The sequence below is a fragment of the Mauremys mutica genome, chromosome 2 (genome assembly GCF_020497125.1).
Source record: "Mauremys mutica isolate MM-2020 ecotype Southern chromosome 2, ASM2049712v1, whole genome shotgun sequence".
Taxonomy (NCBI): Eukaryota; Metazoa; Chordata; order Testudines; family Geoemydidae; genus Mauremys; species Mauremys mutica.
The window spans coordinates 211536916-211562447 of NC_059073.1; the positions used below are offsets into that span (position 1 = coordinate 211536916).

Here is a 25532-nt window from a genome sequence, read left to right on the forward strand (position 1 = left end):
TCTCCTAGCTGGCTACACCCATCTGGATCCTCATCCTGTTGGTCTATTTATTTGTTAAAATAGCCTCCTGCTGGGTTTTGTTGGGGCTATTGTTGCCTGATAAAATTAATGGTTGTTTGAAAGTCTGTGGCTATTATAAAGAGCAACAAAGTCAGCAATTCCTATACTCTTCTCACCTAGAGCTGGTAAATCTGATGATTTTTGATTGTTCTCTCTGCATGTTTGTTTATGGAAGTGGATCAAGGAGCCCAGTTGCACAGATTCATGTGCCCAGCTTGGAGTAGCAGAATATGTATATTTCCCTTATTTACATGGAGCTAATTAAGTGTATCCAAAGCCCAAAGCCCAACCCGGTTTCAGGCCCTTCTCAAATCATGCAGTTCTTTTCAATTGCCTGTTGACTCTCACATCTTGACTCTTCCTCTTATGTAAATCTGGCAGCTCCTTTTCCCTCCCTCATCCCTTAGATTCCTCCTCTCCTCTCCATGTCATGGGTCCCTAGTGCAGCTTCCCCCCCCCCCCCGCACTTTCTGGCTATCATGTTATTTGGCCAACCCTGAAAGACCCTGGCTGATCGTAGTGCCGTTGTTACTACTGAACTACCACAGCTTCCCATCCCATAACTCCTGCAGCTCAACTACGTATTCCTAAGTCCACCGACCTGACACTTGAGAGATAGGTAGGATGGCCCAGGAATCAGCTTTTTTAAGGCCTGGGAACCAAACACTCCCACTGGTCATTGGCTCCCCCTGCATTTTGAAGGCACGGACTTGCCCTTTACACTGACTGCAGTTTGTTGTCTTGAGGTCCTCACCATGAATTGGAGATCCCATACTCATCGTTATTTTTTTCTTCAGAGAATAGCTGTGTGGTGATAACATTTACTAAGTGAAAGTAAACAAATCAAGGGAAGCTGTGTTTTGAAATACCATTTCCTGCAGAGAGGGATCTTGCAGAAAAAATACCATATCTTAGTTGTAGTCAGCAGTTATATATCAGCAGCTCCTGTGTGCTTAGTCCATCTAGTATGAATTATTAAAATAGTAATAATAAAAAGAAAAACACTGTTTATTGGTTGGCTGGTAGAAGGCTTCAAACCATGATTTTTAAAAAGCGACTGCACCTCTCAGGTCCTCTCTTTGTCCTTTCTTGTCTAAGGCAAAGCTTTTCTTCAATTATTAAACATGTATCATTCTCTCAGCCTGTCTTTCTCTGGTTTGTACATATATAAATCTGTGCATTGAATTTCTTTAAACTCTTCCTTTCTTGCTCAAAGGAAGAATCCTTGTTGCTAAGAATCAGTTTGTTTTTTATAGCTCTCAAAAATATTATATATAATTGGTTATTTGCTTTAGGCAAGAATGTGTGGAATTGTTTTTCCTGATTAAAAAATAACCTGCTGTCAGTCAAGGTTTTCAGAGTATTTTTGTGTTTTTATAATGTTGAAATGTTTATTTTTCTTCTTGTGCATGGTTTATGCATTTTTCAGGGATGTTTGACTTTGAAACCAAGAGCCACATAGGCACGTTTTAGGAAGCCTCAGTACTTAATTTGCCTACAAATGAACATATTCTATAATAATAATACCTTGCTCTTAGATAGCATTTTTCATCATTAAAAAAAGCACCTCACCATGTGAGTATTTATTTGTACTTTCTTCCTTCTTGATCAACAGAAATTGCTGGTGATTCAAATATGCCAGCAGCCTGCAGTTGATCAATCACATCTTTAGCCTGCATTTATGGGGAGAGCATGCTTATAGGTCACATTTTGTTGTTGTGGTTTACTTTTGGCATCCCGATATGTGATATATTGCTAAGCTTACTTTAGCTAATATTTTTCCAGGATACTTGTTCTAGAGCCACATTGTACATGAAAGTACTGCAAAGGCTTGGCATTATAGAAAAATAATTTTAAAATTATCATTTTCTACATTTGTAGCAAGTTCAGAGGAATACATTTATGAAATTTTGGTGCTTACAAAATGGCATCATGACAACAACATAGGTGTTCAACTTGTAGAGGAGGGAGTGGAATGAACTGTTCTACAGCACCCCTTGTAGCCAGTTCAAAGCCGCATTCGGTCATCCTCACATGAGAGGATGCTTGTCATGTCACTTTTTCCTGAATATGGAAGATAAGCAAAGAAAGAACATTTTGTCTCCAGGGCTCCCATTATCTCCCAGGGGAAATCTATAGTAATAACCACTTTTAAAAATAAAAGACGTTGACTTTTTCCCTTGTCTATCCCAAGAATTAGAAGAAAAGACGATCTGTTATCTTTCAAAATGAGGTCTCTTTTGGGGCGGGGGAGAGGGGGGAAAAAGGGGGGGGGAGAGCCAGAAGTAAACACAGGATAATTTTAATATATTTTTGAATGATCTCTTCTGCAAAAAATACCCAAATGGAGGTGTTCTTTAAGTTGAAAACATCACCCCAGACATGGAACAAGCCAAAGAATCTATACTCAGCAGCTTGTGCCTCCAGATTTTTTAGTTAAGCATATTTAAGACAATTTAAAGGGAGACCTGTTCTTGTTTTTGCCTTATTAGAGGCATCAAACGAGATACAAACTGCTCTGAGCAAGGGCTTTCCAGAGGTCACGGCCTCCGGCTCTTATTTTGGTTGTCAGTCCTTTTTTTTTTTCCTTGGAGCTTTCCTTCCTTCCTTCCTTTGGTAAATTGCATGTCAAGCTTCGCTGACGAGGACTAGGAGTACGTGCTCGCTGGTGTGTTGAAGTGTTGGTAATGGGACATTTATTTGAGATGCGAACAGTTCAGTGTAGAAATCTTTGCAGACTACTTCCATCCCTGTCCCGTCAATTACTGCTTTTCCATCCTTGTTCTTCAGCGCCGTTATTGTCAACCTGTACAATGTCAGTTCCCGTTTGCATTTTTTGAGGCTTCTGTGATCTTCAGCTGTCTTTAAGAGCCTTTCGTTTCGGTACTTCCTTTAGTCGTTTTATCAGCTTGCAGAGGAGGGAGTACTCAAGTTTGTCGCCATCATTTTGCAAAATCCTACCTCAGTGCCTCAAAGTGGGGCAGCGGTGACCCTGGCTTGTCTGACAGTGATGATAGCAGAGTATATTCTTCAGTAGGTCTTACCATGCTATTAAGGTGTCAGACTGCCAACCCAGAGAGGAGACAGTTGTCCTTCTTGAGGTTGGGTGCTAGCTACGTTGAGGAGGTAAACGTGCCACAGACAGCATAGCCAGTGGATGGCTGAAGAAATGGCTAAAACAACACAAATAAATAGGTCCCAGTTCCTTGCATGTCCCTCGATCCATTATATGGCGGTGGTGTGGAGTTCGATTGACAAGAAGCAGCTAAGAATCTCAAGGACTGCCCTCTCTGTACCTACAACTGCAGGACACTGACGAGGGATGACTCAATCAACCTTCTAATGGAGGAGAAGGCAAGGACAGCCTGCAATGTCCTTGGTCTCTGTGAAACGTGACGAAGAAAGGAAATGGAAGTGAAGTGGAGAGACGGAAGCAGCATCATGTTGGGAAAAGGAGAAGGCGCAAGAACTGTTGGAGGAATTGGTTTGTCATCAAGGAATGGTCTTCAAAAATCATCTCCTGCAAGTTCAACTCCTTATGATCAGAGTGCTGTACCGCCAACTGAACAAGAATAGCACCCTAAAGATTATCCAAGATTATCTACACTTCCACAAGCACAAGTGAAGATGATAATGTGAAAGAATTCTATCAGGAGCTTGAGGAAACCCTCACTCAAAAATCCACATATATGATTGTGATGGGAGGGGTCAACGCCAAGGTCGGGAGAGGGAAAGAAGGGGAAAAGTTCATTGGAAGGTATGGCATCAGCGAACGGAATTCATGAGGCGAGTGACTGGCTACTCTGGCGGAGACCAAAGAAATGTACATTGGTAACACCTGATTTAAGAAAAAGGCCAAGAGAAAGTGGACATAGATAGTGCCCAGTGTGAAGAACAAGAACTAGATGGACTATATTCTGATCAATAAGCGGCACATCGTACAAGACATTTCAGTAGTGCCATTGTTCAACACTGTTAGTGACCATCGCTTGCTCAGAGCGAGGTTCAACTTCAACATAAAGGTGGAAAAGAAAGCACTGCAAATGGCAAATCAGAGACAGCGGCTGAAAATACTTGACAAGGCAATCCTGAAAGCGAACATTTCCAAGGAAGACTGGAATCTAATAGATAATTGCATTTACTGTAATGCTGTATAAAATGATTTATTTCATGTTCTGTTCATTTTGAGAACTTAATGTCCTATATTGTATTAGTTTAATTTCCATACTGCTTATCTAATTTTTTCAAACCAATTATTCTCCTTTGATATGTTTACATGACTTGATTTAAAATTTATCTAAGGGCAGAAGTCGGCCCTAAAAACAAATCACTATACTTTTGCACCACACTATGAAAGGGTGATTAAAATAACACATCTGGCTAGTTCTACAGCTAAGCCTAGAGTAGGAATCATTAAAATCAATGTCCTAGCAAGATTCTCCCAACACACTTGTGCTGCTCTCTTGATATGTTTCCAATTTAATTTGGGAAATGAAAAATAAGAGTAGAATCAAACTCAAGCTTCTGCAGGACAGCAAAGAAATCAGGGGAATACCTTTCCCAACCTTCATCAAATATTATCAAGTGACTTATCCAAAATATCTAATGTATTAGACTCCAGATACCATGTGTGCCCCCAGATACACATGGAAAAATTATCCCTTTTGCCTGCTATACTGAAAAGAATACACCATTTGGTTATCATGAAGCTCAAAGCATGGGTCTGTGATAAGGTATACTAGTAATTTGAGGCCTGGGAAAGTCTGGAAGGTGGCTAGGTCAGGAAGCTCTGAAATTTCATGCTAGGATTCTATGCAGGGATTAACCAGAAGATGCTAGAAATAGGTTGGACCCATTTTCCCAGGAAATCAAACTGGATCAGCTGGCAGCTGAAGGTTGGGAGCTGCTGAACAGCCAAAGAGCCATGGTGAAGGACTTCAGCTAATGGAATTTTGTGAGATTGTTTAAAACCTTTTTGGGCATTTCCCATGTCTTTTCCTTGAAGGAAGATGAAACCAAGAGACTTAGTTTAGTTGAAGCTTGTTTGTAATTTTACCCTATATCTACCCTAAAGAAAGAGTCAACTAAAGGGCAGGGGATTCGGAATACTGTTTCCCCTTTGTTCTGCTTAACCTTGAGTGAAGACCAACTCGAACTTTTGATTTATCACTTTTCCCTAAAGATAAATTTTGCAACCAACTTCAGGGCAAAATTTTAAAATATTTTTTTCTTTATTTTCCTTATTGATTTACCTGGGTGTCTTATAGCCACAAGACTACTTGCCCACACTGTCAAAACCACACACAAACACACACTCAAAAAAACCAATCCTTGACTATTTGAAAACACAGTAGAGAAATTGGATGTTGCAACTTGTCTGTGTTGGGTCTAGTAAATATTTCTGATATCCCAGACATCATCCCTGATTTCGTCCAGGATCCCATAGTTAGTTCATAGCAGAATATACTGCTTTTTAAAAAAAATAATAATAAAGATTTACAAAACTAATTCACAATGATATTCTAAATAATTCATTTTTGATGGATGGTAACATGAAACTGAATTCACAGAATGTAAAACCAGAGTATTTACATTATCAGTAATAATACCTAACTTTTACATAGCACTTTTCAGCCATAGATTTCAAAGCATTTTATAAAGGAGATTAGTATCTTTATCCTCATTTTACAGATGCACAGACTGAGACACAGGAAGATGAAGTGGCTTTCCCAAGGTCACCCAGCAGGCCATTGGCCAAGCTAGGAACAGAACCCAGATCTCCTGAGTCCACTGTATTTACATTACATTAACAATATTAACACTAACAACAGTTACATTTTCTGATGATAATGTCATGTCATATATTGCAAACCAGACAAACCTCTGCAAAGGAACAGGAAAATATCTACACTTTCACTCAGCATAGTCTCTTTAAGGTGGTGAAAGTGTCTGCTGTATTGCTATAATAGCACAAGTACTTAAACAGAAGACCCAAGACTCATTCCATGTAAATACAGTACTTCAGAGTCTCAAACCCCCAACACTAGCATTAACTGCATTAACCTAATTCTAAAGCATTTTATTATAGGAATGTTTCTACTATTTTAATTGCTTACTGACATTATATATGAAAGGAATATATAATAATGAGGTGTAAGGAGATCTGAGAAGACAAGTGCTAATAATGTGAAAAGCTAAGAATTTGGCAAGTTAAATAAAGAAATAAAGATTTTTTGCCTGAATGCTTCAACTGTACAGGTCTGTCACATCTTACGCTGGGGTTACGTTCCGCAGTCAGCGCATAAAGCGAAAATCGTGTATAGTCAAAATTACATTGAGTGTAATGGCGGGTGGAATCGCCCGCACTATAGGTACAGTATTAAAATTGTTATTTTTCTCTTTTTTTTGTTTTTGTTTTTGCCGACCGCATTAAGCTGAAATCACGCATGTTAAATGCGCATAAGATGCAACAGACCTGTACTGTTACTTTTATGCAGCTTTCCTAAGTATGTGCATGTCATATTAGTTAGTAATCCTTGCAAATGACAGCAGGGAAACCAACAGGCATAAGGAATCTCTGAAGTTTTCCTTGGTGGAGAATTACCTCCAAATGTTTTGTTGGGGAGGGGAATTCACCATTTCCTTAGAAGAGGATGCAGAGCTGGACCACAAACTCAGCAGGACACTAAGGAGCTAGAAGGATACCAAGACTATGTGTGTAGAGGCTTCCTGACTTTGTGCACACCGAGGCTCCTTCCTTGTGCCTTGGAAGTATGGTTCCAACAGAGTCTCACTGACAAAGACTGCCCTGCTGGTGGTTACGCCAGAGACTATCCCCAAAAGGGATCTCCATCACAGAAAGGGCTATTGAAAATTCAGCTGGGTTCAGAGAAGAATAATGCACAACTGGGTGTGCTCACTATAGGCCACCTGCCTCTTCCTATTTGTGTATTCCTGGACTCAAAAGAGCCTCTGTGGAGTCCGTACAATGCCAGTGGGAGAACGGATACTCCCATGTAGGTAGCTGAGACCCCCTGACTTTCTTCTCCAGTAGGGAAGGGATGGTGCATGCAGAGGATCTCTTTCTTGCGTGGATCTGAGGGAACAATCAGTCCCAGTTAGTGCTAATATTATGTATATTCCCTTTCTGTGCAGATTATGGTGCCTGCTACAGCTGAAATGCACAAATAATATATAAGCTAAGTGCTCATGATAAATCTCGCTATAAAGTGGCTCGTCTACAAAGAGGCGATAAGCCCTGTTATTATTGCTAGTGGAATTTCTCCTTTAGCAAAAGTGGTTGAAGACAGGTGTGTTTGGAGCAGCAGGTCCAAACATCTGTGGCTAGGTTAACTATTCCGTATATGAAGCCATGGATTCATTGCAAGCAGAATCTTGTATATATCCTGCCAACAATAATGGAGATGCACATTCCTGATGCATATACTTCCTTTTTTTTCAGGCACACAGAAATGTAGGTTGAGATTAGGAGTTTCAGCCTTCCTTCAAAATCACTGGGAGGCACATGCATAAAACATGTGCATGACTTTGAAAATTTGCCTCTTAACGTTATCTGAAGTTTAATGTACTGAACACCCATCTCATTCGAAAACACATTCTGGATGAATTTAGTTAAATGTAATGTGGTGTAACGCCATGAATGGACCCTAATTTGCATGAGTTTATTATTAGATACCTTTGGATACTACTGACCTGATTTTCTGTACCATTTTAAACTGATAGAACTTCAATGAGAGTTCAGTGTAGTAATGGTAGGTACATTGATGCAAAATCAGTGTAAACAGAATAGGGAACCTGGCACTAGAAGTTCCGTAATTACAGTCTGAAAAATCACCAAATATGGTCAGTTTCTATCAGTGTGATGTTAAAGTCCAGGCTAATCTGATAACGCAGTTATTCTTATGTGCAGATTTTTTGGACTAGTGTTTGATGCTGACTGTCTTGTATTACAATTTTTAGAGTTCCGCCAGAAATGTGTAGTTTAACAGTAAGGTTTTAGGCTCATTTTTATTTCTAGCTTTATGTACGGTAAAGAACATTTTGTAATTAATAACCAGAGTGTTCATACGGGCAGTAATTCTGGTTCTGTAATAGTGATTTTTAGGAATTTTGTAAAGGTAAAGGCAAAGCCATAACATTTCCACAACCCTTGAAAAGTAGTGAAATCTAATTTAGGAAAGAAAACAACTCCATTTCTGGTCTTCTTTCTTTTTCCAGCCCCAGTGGAGATCGCCCCATGGGAGCTATTTAGCAGATGCTCAAAGACCTACTACCCATAAAAAACCATGAATCTAGGAAATAAACCTCTTGCTTTAAATTGAGGTTTTAAAACCCTCTTCTTCTGTATTTGGTTGAACACTTAATATACATATTTTCTTATTTTAGGCTGCTCATTCAGCAGAGCAAAACGTATAAATATTAAAAGCCAAAACTGAGCATTCAAAAATAAGAAACAAAGTATCCTTTCTGTGTGAAATAAACCAAGTGGCAAGGGAAAGTCAGGGGTGGCATGAAGCATATAGAAATCTTTTTTTGAACTGTACATAGATTTATTGTTCGAATACCAGAGTTTTTATGAGTGCTACTAAAATATATTTAATATAACTGGTAAACATGCTACAAAAGTCTGTGCAATGATGCAGAAGCCTGGAAATTGAATCTTCCTTAGCCTTAAGTACATTTCTACAGTATGGTAACTTTATGTATTTTCTGTGGGTTTTGTTATAAAATTGTTTGCATTTCATATGTATAGTGTTTTACAGCAAATTCAAAGGCAAGTTAAGCAAGTACAATTGTTGCCGTTAAAAAAGGCAGCCGACCCCTTTTCCCCTATACTTTTAAATGAAAGGACTGTGGAAAGTGTGTGGTATCTCTTGACAAATGTGGAAGTTTTAATGTTGGCCATTGTAATTATACAGGCATTATTATTATTCTGCAGAAGCATTTTGGGCAGCATGGAACTCGTTAAGCTGTTGGAAACTTTGGGTCACTCTGTGGTTATTTGTAGGGAACCAGGAATGTGTTGCAGGGATGTGGATGTAATCTCAAGAGGATGGGAGAGTTTGGAGGGCCAAACCAAGTTATTGCTTTGATAGAGTGGAAATTCAGAATGCAGGATGGAATGCAGTTCACTGCATTCCCTGACACTGAGTGACCTTACTGTTAGAGCTGGGCAAAAAATATTGTTCATGTCCCACAAATATTTTTGAGATGTCTGAATTTTTTTTTCCTGTTCCCCATCAGGATAAAACCAAGAACTTTCAAAGTTTTTGAAGAAAAGAGAGAGAGACCCCAGAATAGCCAACAGCCTGGTGGTTAATGCACTCACCGAGGATACAGGAGACAGGTTCAAATTTTCTGCTCTGCCTGATTTGAAGCACGGATTTGAAGCCAGCTCTCCCCCATTCCAGAGTGCCCTGACCACCATGTTAGCTGTTCTGGGGCAGTGGTGGGCTCTCTCAATCTCACCTGTTGGAGCTATTCAACTTTGTATACATAATTAACTATTCGTTGGTGCAGGGGCTTATACCAGACTAGGCTACGTCACAGGGGAGGGACCCCGGGACCATAGGCATTCTCTCTCACTGTCTGATTTGGAGCAGGGACTTGAACCCAGGTCTCCTACCGCACAAGACTGTGACCTAACCACCAGGACATTGATGGTCTCTCTCTGGTTTTGCCCCGCCATTCCATGCTGCACCTGAGAAACCTTTCCTAGCAAAAGTTTTGTCAAGCCAGATGCATTCTCATGAAAAGTTTCAATTTTGACAAATCATCGTTTTCTGGGGAGAGAGGAAAAACCAACATCTTTCACTGAAAAATTCTGAACCTGCTCTGCTCATTAGGCTCCTCAGCTGCACAAGAGTGAGCTAGCACTGGTAGGGAATGTGGCCGGCTCCACATTTGAGCACAGAATTACAAAATGATTTGGAGAAAACTTCATTCTTTATATATATTTGTCACAGGGTGTCTGGCCCCAGTAAATGAAGTAGATCCAGCCTCCCTTGCCAGAGAAGGTGCTCCCGTTTGGCCAGTTGAGTGGTCAGGATATCACCTGAGGGCTATCCCCTGGGTCCTAGAGAGCAGAGACACCCAGTGAGTGAGTGGGTGAATCTCAGTGAGTCAGAGCAGGTGAGAGCTGGTGGGGACCAGGAGTCTGTAGAAGATCCGAGAAGGAAGCAGAAGGTGTTTCCTGGGAAAAGGCTGAAGGAAAGGAGAGCAGCAAGAGGGGTTTTCTGGCTGACTTCATCATGCCAGAGGGCAGGAGAAGCAGCCACTGAGGGAGTTGCCTTCTGGTTCTAAGCCGGAGCAAAGGATTGAAGGCAGGGGAGCAGCAGAAGAGCTTAACCGCTGACAATTTCAGGGCCAGACAGCTGGACCCAGAGGAACCTTGAGAGGGCCCGGGGGAGTGAGGGGTGCTCCCCTAGCAAGGAGGCTCCCAGGAGAGAAGCTGCGGGGGTGGGGGTTTGCTGGGAAGAGTGGAGTTGCACTCCAGCTGGAATGGCTAGTGTGGTTTTCCTGGTACAAGGACAGGAGAGGATTATGCTGGAGAGCCAGGATGTGGTGAGGGACTCCAGGGCAATATGTTGCATGTACTGTTTGGACTATGCTGGGGTAATTCTGAATGATAGTAGAAAGACTTCATTTACACAAATCATAACAGGATCACAGAAAGACTGTATTTGTATCTTCAAGGGCTATATTTATTTATTCTCAGTAATACACTGTGGATTATTTGTGGGGACTCAAAAGGAGGGAAATGGAGGGTAGGCACAATTGTCGCACTGCAGCCTGTCGAAAGGGGGCACTCCAGGCGAAGCTGCTGTACGACAGCGTTATTCCTTGTTTGTCACAAACAATAATAAAACTGCCTTTGTCAGTGCATACTGCAGTGCTGACCTGCCTCAGTGCAGTCCTCTGATGCTGCCTGCTTCTGGTGCCGTAAAAGCTGCTTCCTCAGCAAGCTGTACTGCTTACCTAACTGCACGGTCTGGGTGATGGGTCCAGGGGGATATGCTGGACTTCCACATGTCAACATGAGGAAAGTAACAACTGTTTATTGATAATGAAATTGATAATAACACAAATCTGCAGTGGCAGAGGGTTTCTAAACAAATTTTTTCTTCCCTAACTATGTATGTGCATGCATTCTCTCTCTTTATCTCTCTCTCATATATCTCAAAATCTTTCCTTATCTGCCACGTCTCTCATCCAACAAAGTGGGTATTCACCCACGAAAGATCATGCTCCAATTCGTCTGTTAGTCTATAAGGTGCCACAGGACTCTTTGCTGCTTTTACAGATCCAGACTAACTACCTCTCTGATACATATACAAAGTAATGTGGCAAAATTTGAATGACAGGGCAATGATTTCTGCTTCAAATCCTAGTGATTACATTAACCACTCAAGCTTTGCTTTGATCTCATGAGAACCCCCAAAGAATAGCTTTATAATTTACTTCCTGTTTCTTCTATATGTATCAACTTACACATATTCAAAACCCATTAGTCAAATGTGCTGCTCACGCAAACTGGGGGGCACAGAACGTATTCTGGGGAGGCGTGAGAAGACAGAGTGGAGAGTGCTGGCCACGTGCCCAACTCTGAAGGCAGTGCTGCTGGCAGCAGCAGCGCAAAAGTAAGGGTAGCATGGTATGGTATTGTCACCCTTACTTCTGCACTGCTGCTGGTGGCGATGCTGTCTTCAGAGCTGGCCAGATGGAGAACTATGTACTATATACTTAAATGGCTCCGTTTGAATTAATGCTTTACTGTTTTTAATATTTAGTGAGAGTTGCATGTTGATTTTATTTTTTAATCAGTAAATGTACTTGTATGGCAGGAGGGGATGCATAAACTACTACAGACACAACAAAGTTTGAGAACCCCTGTTCTTATACAACAGGACAGCAGAAAATGAGGCTAAATATGTCTCCTTAACAATTTACAAGCTTACATAGGAAGAAGGAATTTAAAATAATATCAATATATTATTTATCATCTAATTACAGTCTGACATGTCACTCATTTCCAATTGATTATAAACACTAATCTGATGGCTGTACCAGCAACTGGGAAAAAAACCCAACTGATAGTGTCTATAAAGTGAAAAAGTGTGACTCATTCATTTGGTGAAAGTGCTTCCCCTGGCCATGAAATTGTTATCAGATTAGGTTAGAGACTAGTGCAATTAGCGTGGGATTGATGTTGGGCATGTGTGTTCACTTCTAATCTTGGTACTGGCTGAATCTATTCTCTCCCTTAGCAATTGCATTGCCTGCTGTGAATTTTTAAGAAGATGGCACGTGTTAGGCATGCTGACATTCACAGGGCCCATCAGCGGTGTAATTGGTTCAGCAACAATTAGCAGTGAGCTTCCACAACTTGGCCTTCATTACATTTATTTTATGATGTTTAATAAAAGATGCAAAGGCCTTTGGTGTACCTACACTTCCCATTACCAGGAGCATGTGTGAATGAACAAAATCCAATGTTTCCACTGGGTTGGATTTAAAAAAAAGAGAGAGATTGTATCCATGGTACATTTGTATGCAGATAGTGCTTTAAAAAATCAGTATCTCAGTAAGGTTTTAGCATAATAATTTCTGTTGTTAAGTGTACAGTACTTATCAGTCTCATAATATGAATTTACTCAGCCCTGGGCGTGATTTCTACATGCCCTTTATGGAGAGGTAGTATATAGGGTACTTCCAATCCCCAAAATGTCATAGTAAATGCTTGTTTTATATTCTTGAACCAAGCATTTATATTTGTTCTTCTCTTAACGAGTATTTGCCTTTTCTAAGATTATCTACAGGCTCCAAAATCCCCCACTCTCCAGCTGGCCAGCTCTGAAGACATCATCGCCACGAGCAGCAGTGCAGAAGTAAGGGTGACAATACCATACCATGCCACCCTTACTTTTGCGCTGCTGCTGGCAGCAGCACTGCCTTCAGAGTTGGGCACGTGGCCAGCGGCCAGCACTCTCCACTCTGTCTTCTCACGCCTCCCCAGAATACATTCTGTGCCCCCCCGTTTGTGTGTGTGTTTGCTATTGTAATCATTCAGTACAGAGAACGTTGTAATCATTCAGTACAGAGCTGCCTGAGCATAGAAGAGAGACCAAAGGAGCAGCAGAAACATGCCCAAGGTAAAGAGCTGCAGGAAGCCAGAAGGAGAGCAGTAACCATGAGCTGCTAGTGATGAATTCTGAGGAAAACGGTTGAGAGAAATGTCTAGAGCTGGGGAACCCTGCCAAGTTACAGGAAGGCTTGTCCAGTGACCCCTTGGAAGAAGGGGAGAGCCAGCATAGTCAGTGTAAGCTGGGACTATAAGCAAGGGGTTGACACTTGAGGGAGGTCCTCGGGGACAGTGGTAGTGCTCACAGTCAGAGACCTGGGGAGTGTAACACTGCAGGGAGTCCGTGGGCAGAAGACCTGAATGGAGTGCTGTGGGAGGAGCCCAGGAACAAGGACTTGGTCCTGGAAGAAAGTTCCACTGAGCAGGGTAGGACTTACAGCCAAGAAGGTCTGGGGAAGTGAAACACTGCAGAGAATCCTCTTGCGGGAGACCTGACTTGGGGCTATAGGAGAATGCTCGTGGGAGAGAAGCGGGTCTTGGAACTCTTGTGTAGAAGATGTGGAGAAGGGGGCCCTGAAACAGGGCTAGAGAAACAGCGATTGAGTGGTTAATGACTCCCTTGGGTGGGTGACCTGGGAATGGTGACATTTGAATGGGATTGAAAAGCAGCTGCTTTGTAATCGTGTTTTATTTTTGGGAGTTTGAGGAGCTGTTTTTACTATGAGGGGACTGTGGTACTTTATTTGAATAGAAGGGTTTGAATTTGTCATTGAGACAACATGCCTTTGCATAGGTGACTAAAGAAGAAACTGAGGTAGGTGCACTTGTCGTGCTGCAGCCTGCCTCTGGAGGGTACATGAGGCAGGGGCCAAATTAAGACAGGGGCCATCTAAGCCCCTGAGATCAAATATTGGCTTTTCCCTTTTCAAAAAGTTTCTGTACAATGTTATTTTCTAGCAATAAAAACAACTGGACTAAAAGACCTAGAAAAAGTTTGGATCTGCTGCCCAGTTTTGTACTACAGTAATAATTTACACTGGGTTACATACTCTCATTACTAGGCTATGGCATATAATGTGATGTATAGTAAGGTTTGGATAAGACTCAAAACTGTTTAACACTCATCCAAGTTATTGGATCTTCGGAACCAGTTTGCCTCTCCCTGCTGGAGCTTGCCTGTTAGCTGTGAGAGTGAGTGCCAGGGTCGCCTTTTATTCTCTACCTTCTTGTCCTATTTACTTCATGACTGAGCAGTGAAAATGGGCTAATTCAAAGTACTGGTCATCAGGCCCTGCAGTGTCATTCCATTCCTGCAGTGTCGTTGATGATTCCTCACTCTCTAATAGGAATTCTCTAATTTGCTTCCCTCTGTATCTTCTTTTCCCCCCACGTATTTTCAATAAACTTTTAACAGCTGAACAGTTTCCATATTCTGGACAATGCAACCTATTGGCTGCATTGGAGCTTGACGGTGATTTAGTGAGAGTAGCACCTTGACAATGGAGGGGAAGACACCAGTAGTATTGCCAAGCCCCAGCATTCAAACACTATGAGTCAGCCCTGAAAAATCATAAAGTTGAAAAAATAAATAGTGAGCACTTTTTATTTGCTTTCTGGTTTCTGAGCCTGTAGGGTTCCTTTGCTTCATGTTTTCAATAGCAGGAGCTGTTGTCTGGCTAGCTAGGACAGCATAGGGAGCAAAGTCTAGGCAAAGCAACAAGATAGGGCAGACCCAGAGTTTCCTACAAAGTTCTAAAGAGTCAAAGTTCTTGACTCCTCCGCGCATTTCCTTTCTATCCCCATATACACATCTTCTGTAAGCCTTTGCTCCCCTTTAGCTTAGGGAGTGTCTACTCTTTGAGCCGGTGAAGTAATTCCAAGCTCGAGGAGACATAGCTGCGCTAGTTCTGATTGAGCTAGTGCACTAAAATAGTGTAGCCGTGGCAACACAAGCCAGTAGGGGCTGGCTGCCCCCAGTATGTAACAGGTGTCTTGCACTATTTTCACTACACGTGACTGTGTTCAGCTGTGTACACTCTTAGTCATTTGTTCAGAGAAGAAGCCATATAAGCTGATGCATAGTCCATACTTATCACATGCTTCTAGAGATTAGAGAAGCAAAATAAAGAGTAGGTGACTTTGGTCTATTCCTCTACACGATTGCTTTGGAGGATTGTTCCCTTCGTGATTGCTTTGTCTAGTCTAGATTTCAACATTTACAGCGATTCTTAGATTTTAAGGTCAGGAGGGATCATTTAGTCTGATCAGCTGTTTAACCCAGGCCAAGTGATTCCTGCATCAAGCTCAGAACTTCTGACTGAGCTAGAGCAATGCTTCTCAACCTGCGGCCCAATCAGCACAGAGCTGCGGCCCATGTGACATCCTCAGGCCCATACAGGGTAGTACTGGATGCAGCCCAGATGTGCGGCCCACAGTGGTAAATAGCTTGAGAACCTCTGAGCTAGAGCAGTGGTTCTTGGCCTTTTCAGGCTGGTGACCCCTAACAGTAAGGATTATAGTACTGCATACACAGCAAATTTTACTTAGTAATGATAACTCAATTGCCTGAAAACTGTATTGGTGATGGAACAGATTCATATTTGGATCATTTGCTCAGATGCTATCATCATGGGAGGGGGATCCTATAAAGCAAGCTAGATAGCTTTTATGACAACTAGCGTGAAATGAAGCAACGTATTTTGAACTAGTATCTTTCATATAAGGATCCCAATTTTCCATACAATTAGTCTTCCTAGAACCTATGGGGTTTAGATACAATCTGTATTATGGTATCTATTTTACAGATGGGTAAAGTGAAGCATAGAGAATTTAGTGATCTGTCCAAAGTCAGCAAATAAATGGCAGAATTGGGAAGAAAATCCAGGAATGCTGACTCCAAGTCTCATTCTTACCTCTAGTGCAGTGGTTCCCAAACTGAGGTTTGCAAAATGTTACAGGGGGTTCTTGGGGAAAAATTTCCCTAATGACAGACAGAGCTGTCCCTAGGGACCCCAGGCAGCACGGGGCCAGCAACATGCAGTCCCTGGACTTCCAGGAGCTAAGCAGATCAAAGCAAGCATATCTATCACAGTGAGGAGTTTTAAACTTCAAGACTCCTTATAAGAAATGGAAAGGGAGGTGGATATTTTTTGCTGTTTTTAAAATTAAATAGGCAGCTAGTATTCTTTTTTAAATTATTATGAAGAACAAGTTTAGGCTTTATTGTAACGTGCGTTGTTTGCCTGGACTGCTCAAGACCTGAATGCTTGTGAAAGAGGAACTCTTTGAGTTGGCTTCTTAAATACCTTCATGCTGTTTCACATCTGATGCTCCTTGAAGAAACATAGGAGCCTTGTCTTATAACAGGCTTATTCAAAGTGATACAAGCTACGAAAGTGAGATCTTGGAAGAGTGTTTCCGCTTTCATAATGTAATAAAAATACTGCAATGACAAATAATAAATAATGTATAATAATGTCATAAAACAAATTTTATATTTCCAAGATCACTGCTTTTATAATTCATACTCTGGTAAAGGAGAAAATCCCTGGAAATATTCATTTTTAGCAGGGGGGTTGCGAGACTTGACATTTTAGTGAAAAGGGTTCACGGGTTGTTAAAGTTTGGGAACCACTGCTCTAGCGCTAGCTCTTTCATCACAAGTGTGTTGTTATGACTGTATTCGATCGGTTTCCTAATTACAGGTACCTATAATTTGTATAATCTGATTTGCAGTACATATCTTCAGAGCACCAAGATACCTACTGTAACAGATCATAAATCTTAGTATTAAATAGTCAAGCTGCAAACCTGGCCTCTTTTTTTATGAAGCTGGCTAAACTCCTTTAGGACATTTAAAAACAAATTGAAGCATGGCAGTGACAATTAATGTTTTTGACACAGTATAAAAAAAGAAAAAAGGAAGGGGACCGTCAATCAAAATTTAATCGAGAGAATTAGACCAAAAGCATTATGCTAAATAATGTTCCTAAACCGGCTTTTGTGTAGGATGACATGCCAGAAAACATTCACTACCCAAAGCAGTGACTGAAGTTAAATACTTAAGTTTTTTACATAAACTGTCACAACAAGGCCTTTTGGTTCAATCAGAAGAATTAATTAATTAATTTTTAGTCTGACAATGTGAGTGTACATTTCTATTTCCTAAAATACACACTTCTAAAACACAGTTCTGTGGCAGAGTTAGATTTGATGGTAGAAATTGTGGATACCTTTGCCTCCTTTACATTCAAGGTTTGTACAAATGAGGGCTGGTCTACACTAAGGGGGAAAATCGATATAAGATACGCAACTTCAGGCTACGTCTTCACTACCCGCCGTATCGGCGGGTAGCGATCGATTTTTCAGGGATCGATATATCGCGTCTCATCTAGACACGATATATCGATCCCCGAACGCGCTCCTATCGATTCCGGAACTCCTCCACCGCGAACGGCGGTGGCGGAGTCGACATGGAGAGCCCCGGACATCGATCCCGCACCGTGAGGACGGGTAAGTGATCGATATAAGATACTTCGACTTCAGCTATGTTATTCACGTAGCTGAAGTTGCGTATCTTATATCGATTTTCCCCCTTAGTGTAGACCAGCCCTCAGCTACGTGAATAACGTAGCTGAAGTCGAAGTATCTTATATCGATCACTTACCCGTCCTTACGGCGCGGGATCGATGTCCGGGGCTCTCCATGTCGACTCCGCCACCGCCGTTCGCGGTGGTGGAGTTCCGGAATCGATAGGAGCGCGTTCGGGGATCGATATATCGCGTCTAGATGAGACGCGATATATCGATCCCTGAAAAATCGATCGCTACCCGCCGATACGGCGGGTAGTGAAGACATAGCCTGTATCACAAATTGGAAAAGACAATGGGCGGGGCTTCCTTTTTCCCTTCCCTTTGAGTGGCAGTGTAATGACTAACCACAATTTACCTCTTTACTACTACAAATGGTTTTCCTCCCTTTACATTTCCCCCTTTTTAAATACAGTCTGCTCACGCTTTAAACATAATGAGCCAAATTCATCCCTAGCATAACTACTGAGTTTGTGGAGTTACCCCAGGAATTAATTTGGTCCAGTTTATTCAGGCTAAACAAACTGTATTCCCTTAACTTGTCCCTGTAAGTAATGGTCTTATGTCTGTTTGAACTGTCATATTTCTCCTGGACAGTCACAGAAATAAATAATTCCTCCTGGAAAACAAATGCCTTAAATAAAATAAGCCTCTCCTTTGGAACTGCATAGACATTCTTCTTATGCTTGATCTGCCTATCTGGCGTAACTAAGCAATACTGTATTCTTCAGCTGCTCTGAGATGGATCAATACCACCAGTGGCTAAGTAGGTCCGAGGTGTTAAATATTCAAAACATCTCATGCATGCAGAACTCCATTTAATACCAAGGTCTGTGTAGGTTTGGAAAATATACCTTTTATATCACTGATGTAATTGCATTCCTTTTAGACTTTTAACTTCAGAATTGGTTTGTAAGATTTTCACAAAATGGACTGTTTTCACTTTGAGTTATGAATCTGAGAGGCGGAAATGGCAGATAGGAAGACAAATAACACAGTACTATGGGCTTTTTAGGAACATACCAAGCTTTGTTTACAGTGATTTATGTACTGAATCTTAAAGACAATTTCTGAATACATATGTGCTAATAAATACATATTTTTATCTGTTCTTTTAGCAACGGTGTAATAAAGTGTTAATTTAAATTAAAGTCAATGAATCATGATTGTTTTCCTGTATGTTAATCAACATGTCCTGCTGTATATGAGATTTTGACATTATCCTATGTTGTCTGGTCATACTAAATAATAATGATCAGTCATTAGAAGTGTCCAAAGTATTCATTATAGTACTATTCTATATAAATGTAGGCCATTTTTATTTAGGAAATTGGGCACGAAACACTCCTGATTTTTTTAGTGTATGCATTGATCTTAAGTATTTGCAGAATAATTTCAATGAGTATTTTGCAGCCTATACAGTGTTTACAAGCTGCTCACTTTAACTAGATGCTCTTTGTTGTTTGTATTTTGTGGTCAGTTGCTTAAGTCACATGGTATTGTTTCCACTCTTCGATTGGATGGCTGATACATTTTAAATAGTAGAAAAGCAAATAATGAATATCAAACCTCTGGCATGAATTTTTGGACGAGTAAACACTTGTGCTAAAGCTTATGGAACTTTCACGGTTTGGAAATAACCAGCAGTTGGTCCAATATTTGCCCTTATTCAGCAACATTTTTAAATCTCATTGAAGTTAAGCAGCTGAATTGGGGCCCTTGTGAATAATATAACCTCATGAATCAGATCGGTTTTTTAAAATACTGTCCAACCAGCTCTTTCCCTTTTGTACAGTGGTTTTCATCTTCAACGCATTCTAAAAACAGTAATGAATCATTAAAAAACCCTGCTAATTATTAACGAAGAAGAGGGCCACGGATGTGAAGTCATATGGTTTTCTCCAGAACATGGTCCAGAGAGTTGGTGACTTGCCCAAGTGCACAGTCAGAGGCATGATTAGACTGCGGAAGCTCCTGATTCCCTGTTCTGTGGCCAGACTATGCATTTCTATCATGCATTTTTCCATAGAAGGTTTTTTGGGGGCCTGATGCGGCTGTAAGTAGGGGGCTAAATGATGTAGAGAGAGAATTCCAAATGGAGGATTATTTTGATTTGTCTTTTTGTTTCTTCTTTTTGGTTCCAGTGAGATGAAGCAGAAACTCGATGAAGAGGGTAACAAGTGCAGCATCCTTTCTAAGCAGCAGAAGTTTAATGAGCACTGTTGCATCCGCTGTTGCTCTCCTTTTACGTTTCTCATCAATAGCAAGCGACAGTGCCAAGACTGCAAATACAACATCTGCAAGAACTGCAGCTCCTATCAGAAGAAGGACAAGGCATGGCTCTGCAATGTCTGCCAGCAAGCTAGGTAGGTGCATATTGTACCACTGCCAGGTACAGAACAGCTGGACTGAAACCTTGATTTGACCTTTCCTCCTAGTCCCTCTCTTCGTCAGCTGTTAACAGTGATGAGGTGAAAGACATAAGACACAGAATAGTGTCTAGAAGTTGTTATAAGGATTGCTTTGGGCCAGGAATGTTTTACTCTAAACCTGCTTTGCTGGATTGATAAACCAACAAGTACTAATTGGATTTAGTCTGCATCAGGGGTGTGATCCTTATAATATCTAGGTTACTAACAGGTAAGCACAGATGGTTAAAAGGTGGCCAGCCATTTTGCAGCAATCACTTGAGAGTAAGGCCAGGAGGGTGAAGAAGGGTCTCTCTCAGTAGATTATCCTGCAGTGAATTTGTCTGGAATGCTTTTCTAAATGACAGACTTTCCATAAAACACTAAATGCTTCAAAAAATACACTCCAAACAATACCGTAATTTTCACAACTGGGACTAGTTCAAAAAATGCTGCCTGATGGAACCTTGGCTAGAATTGCTTCCCCACCCCGTGAGCCTGAGATAACCAACCCTTTTAAGCCAACATGAGAAAAAACCCAAACCCGTAAAAAGATCCAGCCCACATAAAACAGCTCTTCGGGGGCAATCTTCCTGGGAGACATTTGTTCTTGCATGGTTCTGTTTCAATTATGGTAGTTTAACTAAAACAAACTTGGCCCAGGGTGGCCAATGTAATCTCAGTCCTCTGTCCTGGCGAAGAAATGGATAAAGGAGACCACCCTGATCCCTTTTCCAGGCTCCAATTCACTCCTGTCTAAGAGGAAGCACTTCTGTTTCTTATCAGGAGCTCTCCTTTAGCCCACTGAAAGACTTAGATATTAATGACATCACATGACCATGCCTGTCAGCTCCACCCTTTGCCTGGATTGCTAGGTTAGGCTCTGGTGCCCTGATGCAGCATGAAATACCCTTTCCTGCCTCCCTACAGCACAAAGAAGGGGAGCAGCAGAGGCATAGGGAGAAGAGGAAGCAGCAGCCCCCACCCCCATACACTGAAGTTCACATTTATATCAATGCAACCCCATTGTGCTTGATTTACAACAGTGTAGATCAGGAGTAATTCCAGTGTGTTCAATAGGGTTGCACTAGGGTAAGTGAGATCAAATCAGGCGCATTGTATTCCACGTAATATAAAATCTTATAATAATATTGCTTGGTGGCAGTGTCATCTCCAACAGCTGGCAAATGCAATTGCCTACCTTCCCACTCTCCCTCCCCTCCCATGTTGGTGATCAGTCCTGGAAGAAGGTGTTTGTTTTTGTTTTGATCATCTACTGTAGTTTAAGGCCATGTTCCTGCAGGTTAAAAATATACAGAGGAAACTAGTAAAAGATAATCAGTGCGGCTAGTTCGACAGAATATTTGGTTATTATCTACTATAAAGCAAGAATATAGAATAGCTTTGACAATGGAAAACTCTTCTCTTCAGTCTGTCTACCTGTATTTTGTCCCTTTGTACTCAGACTATGTTAGGTAAAGAAGAGGATTTTGTGGGTAGTGTAGATAGTTATGGAATAGATGCAATAAAACACTAGCAAATAGAAAAATAATTGCCTTTTGATAAAGGTTATTTCAGCTAGAGAGAATGGGAATGGAATGCTGCTGTTGTGTTTTAAAGTTTAGTTTCAAAAGCTTAAACCTTATGAAATCTGTCTTATTTCTAACTTGAACCCAGGAATTAAATTATCCAGGTTTCATCAGAATCTGTTCTTTGCTCCCTTGACTTTTTGTTGAATGTTAAAACCAAATTTTTGACAGTTTTGGATAGGAATGTGGGGTTTTGTGTTAATACTTCTATATCTATTGGTCATATCACTGTTCCCAACTTTCAGTGTGGACAAAAATCAAGTAATGTCATGAATCCACTTAGACACATTTTTTCACTTTATGAAACTTCAGTGATGAAACATCCATAATTCACAAAACAATGGGCAATATATTATAGACCAGAACAAAGTTCTCATTTCTACTGTCTAAATGGGTTCAGACAAATAGAAAACGCTAAACTCAATAGGTATAAAATTATATGAACTGAAACTGCTAAAAAAGTGTAACAAAAATCAAAGTGAAACTCCACTTGACAGCCATATATAGCGAACAGCAATCAACTGAAAGGTTTTGACATAAATTGCATGAAGCACACAGCAAAGTGATGCAAAAGGCACCGAAAATACTGCTCTGTATTTCAAAGTATCCTGCAAAATTTAAAAAACTCTATGTATAGAAATATAGATCTATAGAGATGTGTTGTATATAGACATAGGTACAGATGTATTAAATGTTGCTGACCAGATACCTATAATACAACATTTATTAGTAGCATTCTGTGAAGTGGTTTGTTTGTTTATTTATTTATTTAAACTGAGAATTGATATTTTCATCTACTGCCTCAAGGGGACAGAAATGCCCAACATCAGCAGCCAGCTCATGGATCTCAATATCATGTGATGCTGGCTCTGAGGTTGGTAGCACTGGTGTTGCAAGATCAATGAAATAGCCAGTAGACTCCTCCCATTTTATGCACAGATCCAGACATCACTGAAAAAGACTTTTTGCACTTTCAGCCTCTTTTATACTTTTTACTTTTAAAGGTAATGGGGATGAAAGTCCTTGCTTATGCAAGATGCTTCAACATTGTGGGATTGTGACTTCAGGCAGAGCCCTCAGTTGGTGTGGTGCCTAAATGGCAGCAAACCAGGAGGCACTATGAATCAGAGACGCAGCTCCGAGCCACAGTTCTTTCTCTACTTCCTCTTTGCTTCCGGGGCAGTAATTTCCTGCCAGCCTACAATAAGAGATTACTGGCGCTCACTGGCTCAATTACTTTGGTCAAGGCTATGGTTGTTTTTCACCCCACCTTGCCAATCTGTTTTGAGGAGGGAGAAAATAGTCAAGTAACCATACTTGCTTCTATGCGTCTGCATTATTGCGTAGGGATGTGAAAGGAGTTCTTACTCCCCCTTATTTCTGCATGACTGTTTTTAATCCAGGTCACAGCCTAGCTGTATAATGAAGTATTTCTGTTAGTTCTTCTGAAGCTCTGCAATAATTCATTACACACACTCACTGATTATTTTCATCTATGGTTCATTTATTTGTTGTACCCCTACACCAGGAATAAAACGGAGGCCCGGCTTCCCTGAATCACAAGAGTAGTACCACTGAAGTTGACAGGGCTACTCGTGTGGATATGGGTTGTGGGTTTGGTCTCTTGTTTAACTCTGCTGAAATTAAGCCTTTAACGTATCATGGATCTTTTTTTGGGGGGGGGGAGGGGTATTAATGTTGTTGACATGTTATGAAAACATATTTGAGACACATAACAGAGCCCTAATAAATCTATTAATTTAAGGATAATAAATTGTTTTCTCCAAATTAGACAGGATCCTTTTAGGTTTTTTTCCCAGGTGCATAGAAATCTCAACTGACACATTTTCAGAAGCAGTGAGCATAGAAAACAGAATGAGCCACTTTCACTTAAATTTTTTTTTTATCATAAGAATACATTTTTTTTCAGTTTTTGAAGGTCGCTTCATTACTCAGGAAAGGTGCCAGTTTGACATTAGTGGAGATTGAAGTAACCTACCATGAGAACAGGCAATGATGCCCACTGGCCCTGCCATTGCACCTTTCTTCTGCCCTGTAAGGACCATCTCTAGAGATGAGAAGTTTCCATGCTCATTCAGCCCTTGGCTCCTCTCTTGAGGCTGCCAGTGGAGGTGCAGTCGGTGCCAGTTGTTTTTGTGAAGTGGACACCATTCTGCTAGGATCTAGTCCAGGGGTGGGCAAACATTTTGGCCCGAGGGCTACACCTGGGTGAGGAAATTGCATTAAGGGCCATGAATGTAGGGCTTGGGCAGGGGGTTGGGTTGTGGGAATGGCTGAGATGTGCAGGGGGTGGGGTGCAGGAAGGGTGCGGAGTGCGGGATGGGGCTCAGGGCAGAGGGTTGGGGGCTCAAGGCAGGTGGTTAGTGTGCAGGCTGTGGCAGGGGGATCAGGGCAGGGGGTTGGAGGGCAGGGGGTTGGGGTGCAGGGTGTGGGCTCCGGCCTGGCACTGCTTAACTGGAGCAGCTCTGCGGTGGCAGCGGCATGCACAGGGGCCAGGGCAGGCTCCATGCCTGCCCTGGCCAAGCGCTGCTCCCAGAAGTGACCGGCACCACGTCCCTGCAGCCCCTGAGGAAGGAGGGGGCAGAGGGCTCTGCACACTGTCCTCGGCTGTGGGTACCTCCTCCGAAGCTCCCATTGGCCGCGGTTCCCTGTTCCCAGCCAATGGGAGCTTTGGGGGGTGGTGCCTGCAGGCAAGGGCAGTGTGTGGAGCCTTCTGCACCCTCCTCCCTCAGGCAGGGGATGGACAGCCAAGGTTGAGAATGCTGCTGAGTAACACCTGCAGTGTTTGTTTATTGGCTCAGCAAGAAAACAGTCTTGGATGAGTTTCATTTAACAAGGAAAATTCATAACTACTTTATCAAAATTGTTATTTTTGGCACTGTCAGCACATTTGTCACAGTCTTCCCAGGGTCACTGGTTTGTAACTCAGTTATAAATATTTGCTGTAGGCCAGTGACCTGGAACCTGTCATGCATTATATTTCAGTGAATAAATTACTAATATCATTGCTGTTAATAATTTTGTAACCCAATGTATTGGCTCAGTTGTGTAATTAAGGAGTGATGTGGAGCTGCACTGGGAAAGGCTGTGGCCTGGTCTACAGTAGAAAGTTAGATCGGCATAAAAAAAATCCACACTCTTGAGCAGAGTAGTTAAGCCAACCTAAGTCCTCATGTAGACAGTGCTAGGTTGACAGAAGAATTCTTCCATTGACCTAGCTACTGCTTCTCAAGGAGGTGGAGTACTCACACCCATGGAAGAATCCCTCCCATTGGCAAAGGTAGTGTCTACACTGAAGTGCTACAGCAGCACCGCTGTGCCACTATAGCATTTTAAGTGTAGACAAGCCCTGAGTCTTAGAAAGCATAATATCTCCCAGGATTGCTCATTAGATGCGGTGCATCATTCAGTAGGGTGATGCTCCCGTGCTCTCCCACAAATGACCCACCCCGAATCTGTAAGCTGGTGCAAAGGGGGGAGGCAGATCGATTGTCCTGCCTCATTGATTGTCCCTTTCTGGGTGATTTTCTCCTCAGAAGCAACGACTATACTGTCTCTACTCATGGGGACTGCTTTTGTACCCTTATATAAGACAGCACAAGGAGAGGAGGTTTCCTGCCTGGCTCCTGCATATCTGCGCAAAGGCACATCACCGTGTAGCTCCATGCGAGTAAATGTGAGAGAAATACTTTAGATATGACTGATTGTTGAGATTGAGACAACAAGAGCACTGGCAATGGCCACCCTAGCCCACTCACACTTG

At 41.7% G+C, this 25532-nt stretch overlaps 1 protein-coding gene across 9 annotated transcripts in view; it reads left to right on the forward strand.

Annotated features, from left to right (window-relative positions):
• The window catches only part of LOC123364289 (myosin VIIA and Rab interacting protein), a 367063-nt gene that overhangs the window by 137957 nt on the left and 203574 nt on the right, over nucleotides 1–25532 (forward strand). For all 9 annotated transcript variants that reach the window (XM_045006277.1, XM_045006279.1, XM_045006276.1 and 6 more), the window contains one exon: nucleotides 19896–20117. In XM_045006277.1, the coding sequence (XP_044862212.1) occupies nucleotides 19896–20117 (222 nt within the window). The remainder of the gene's footprint in view (nucleotides 1–19895; nucleotides 20118–25532) is intronic.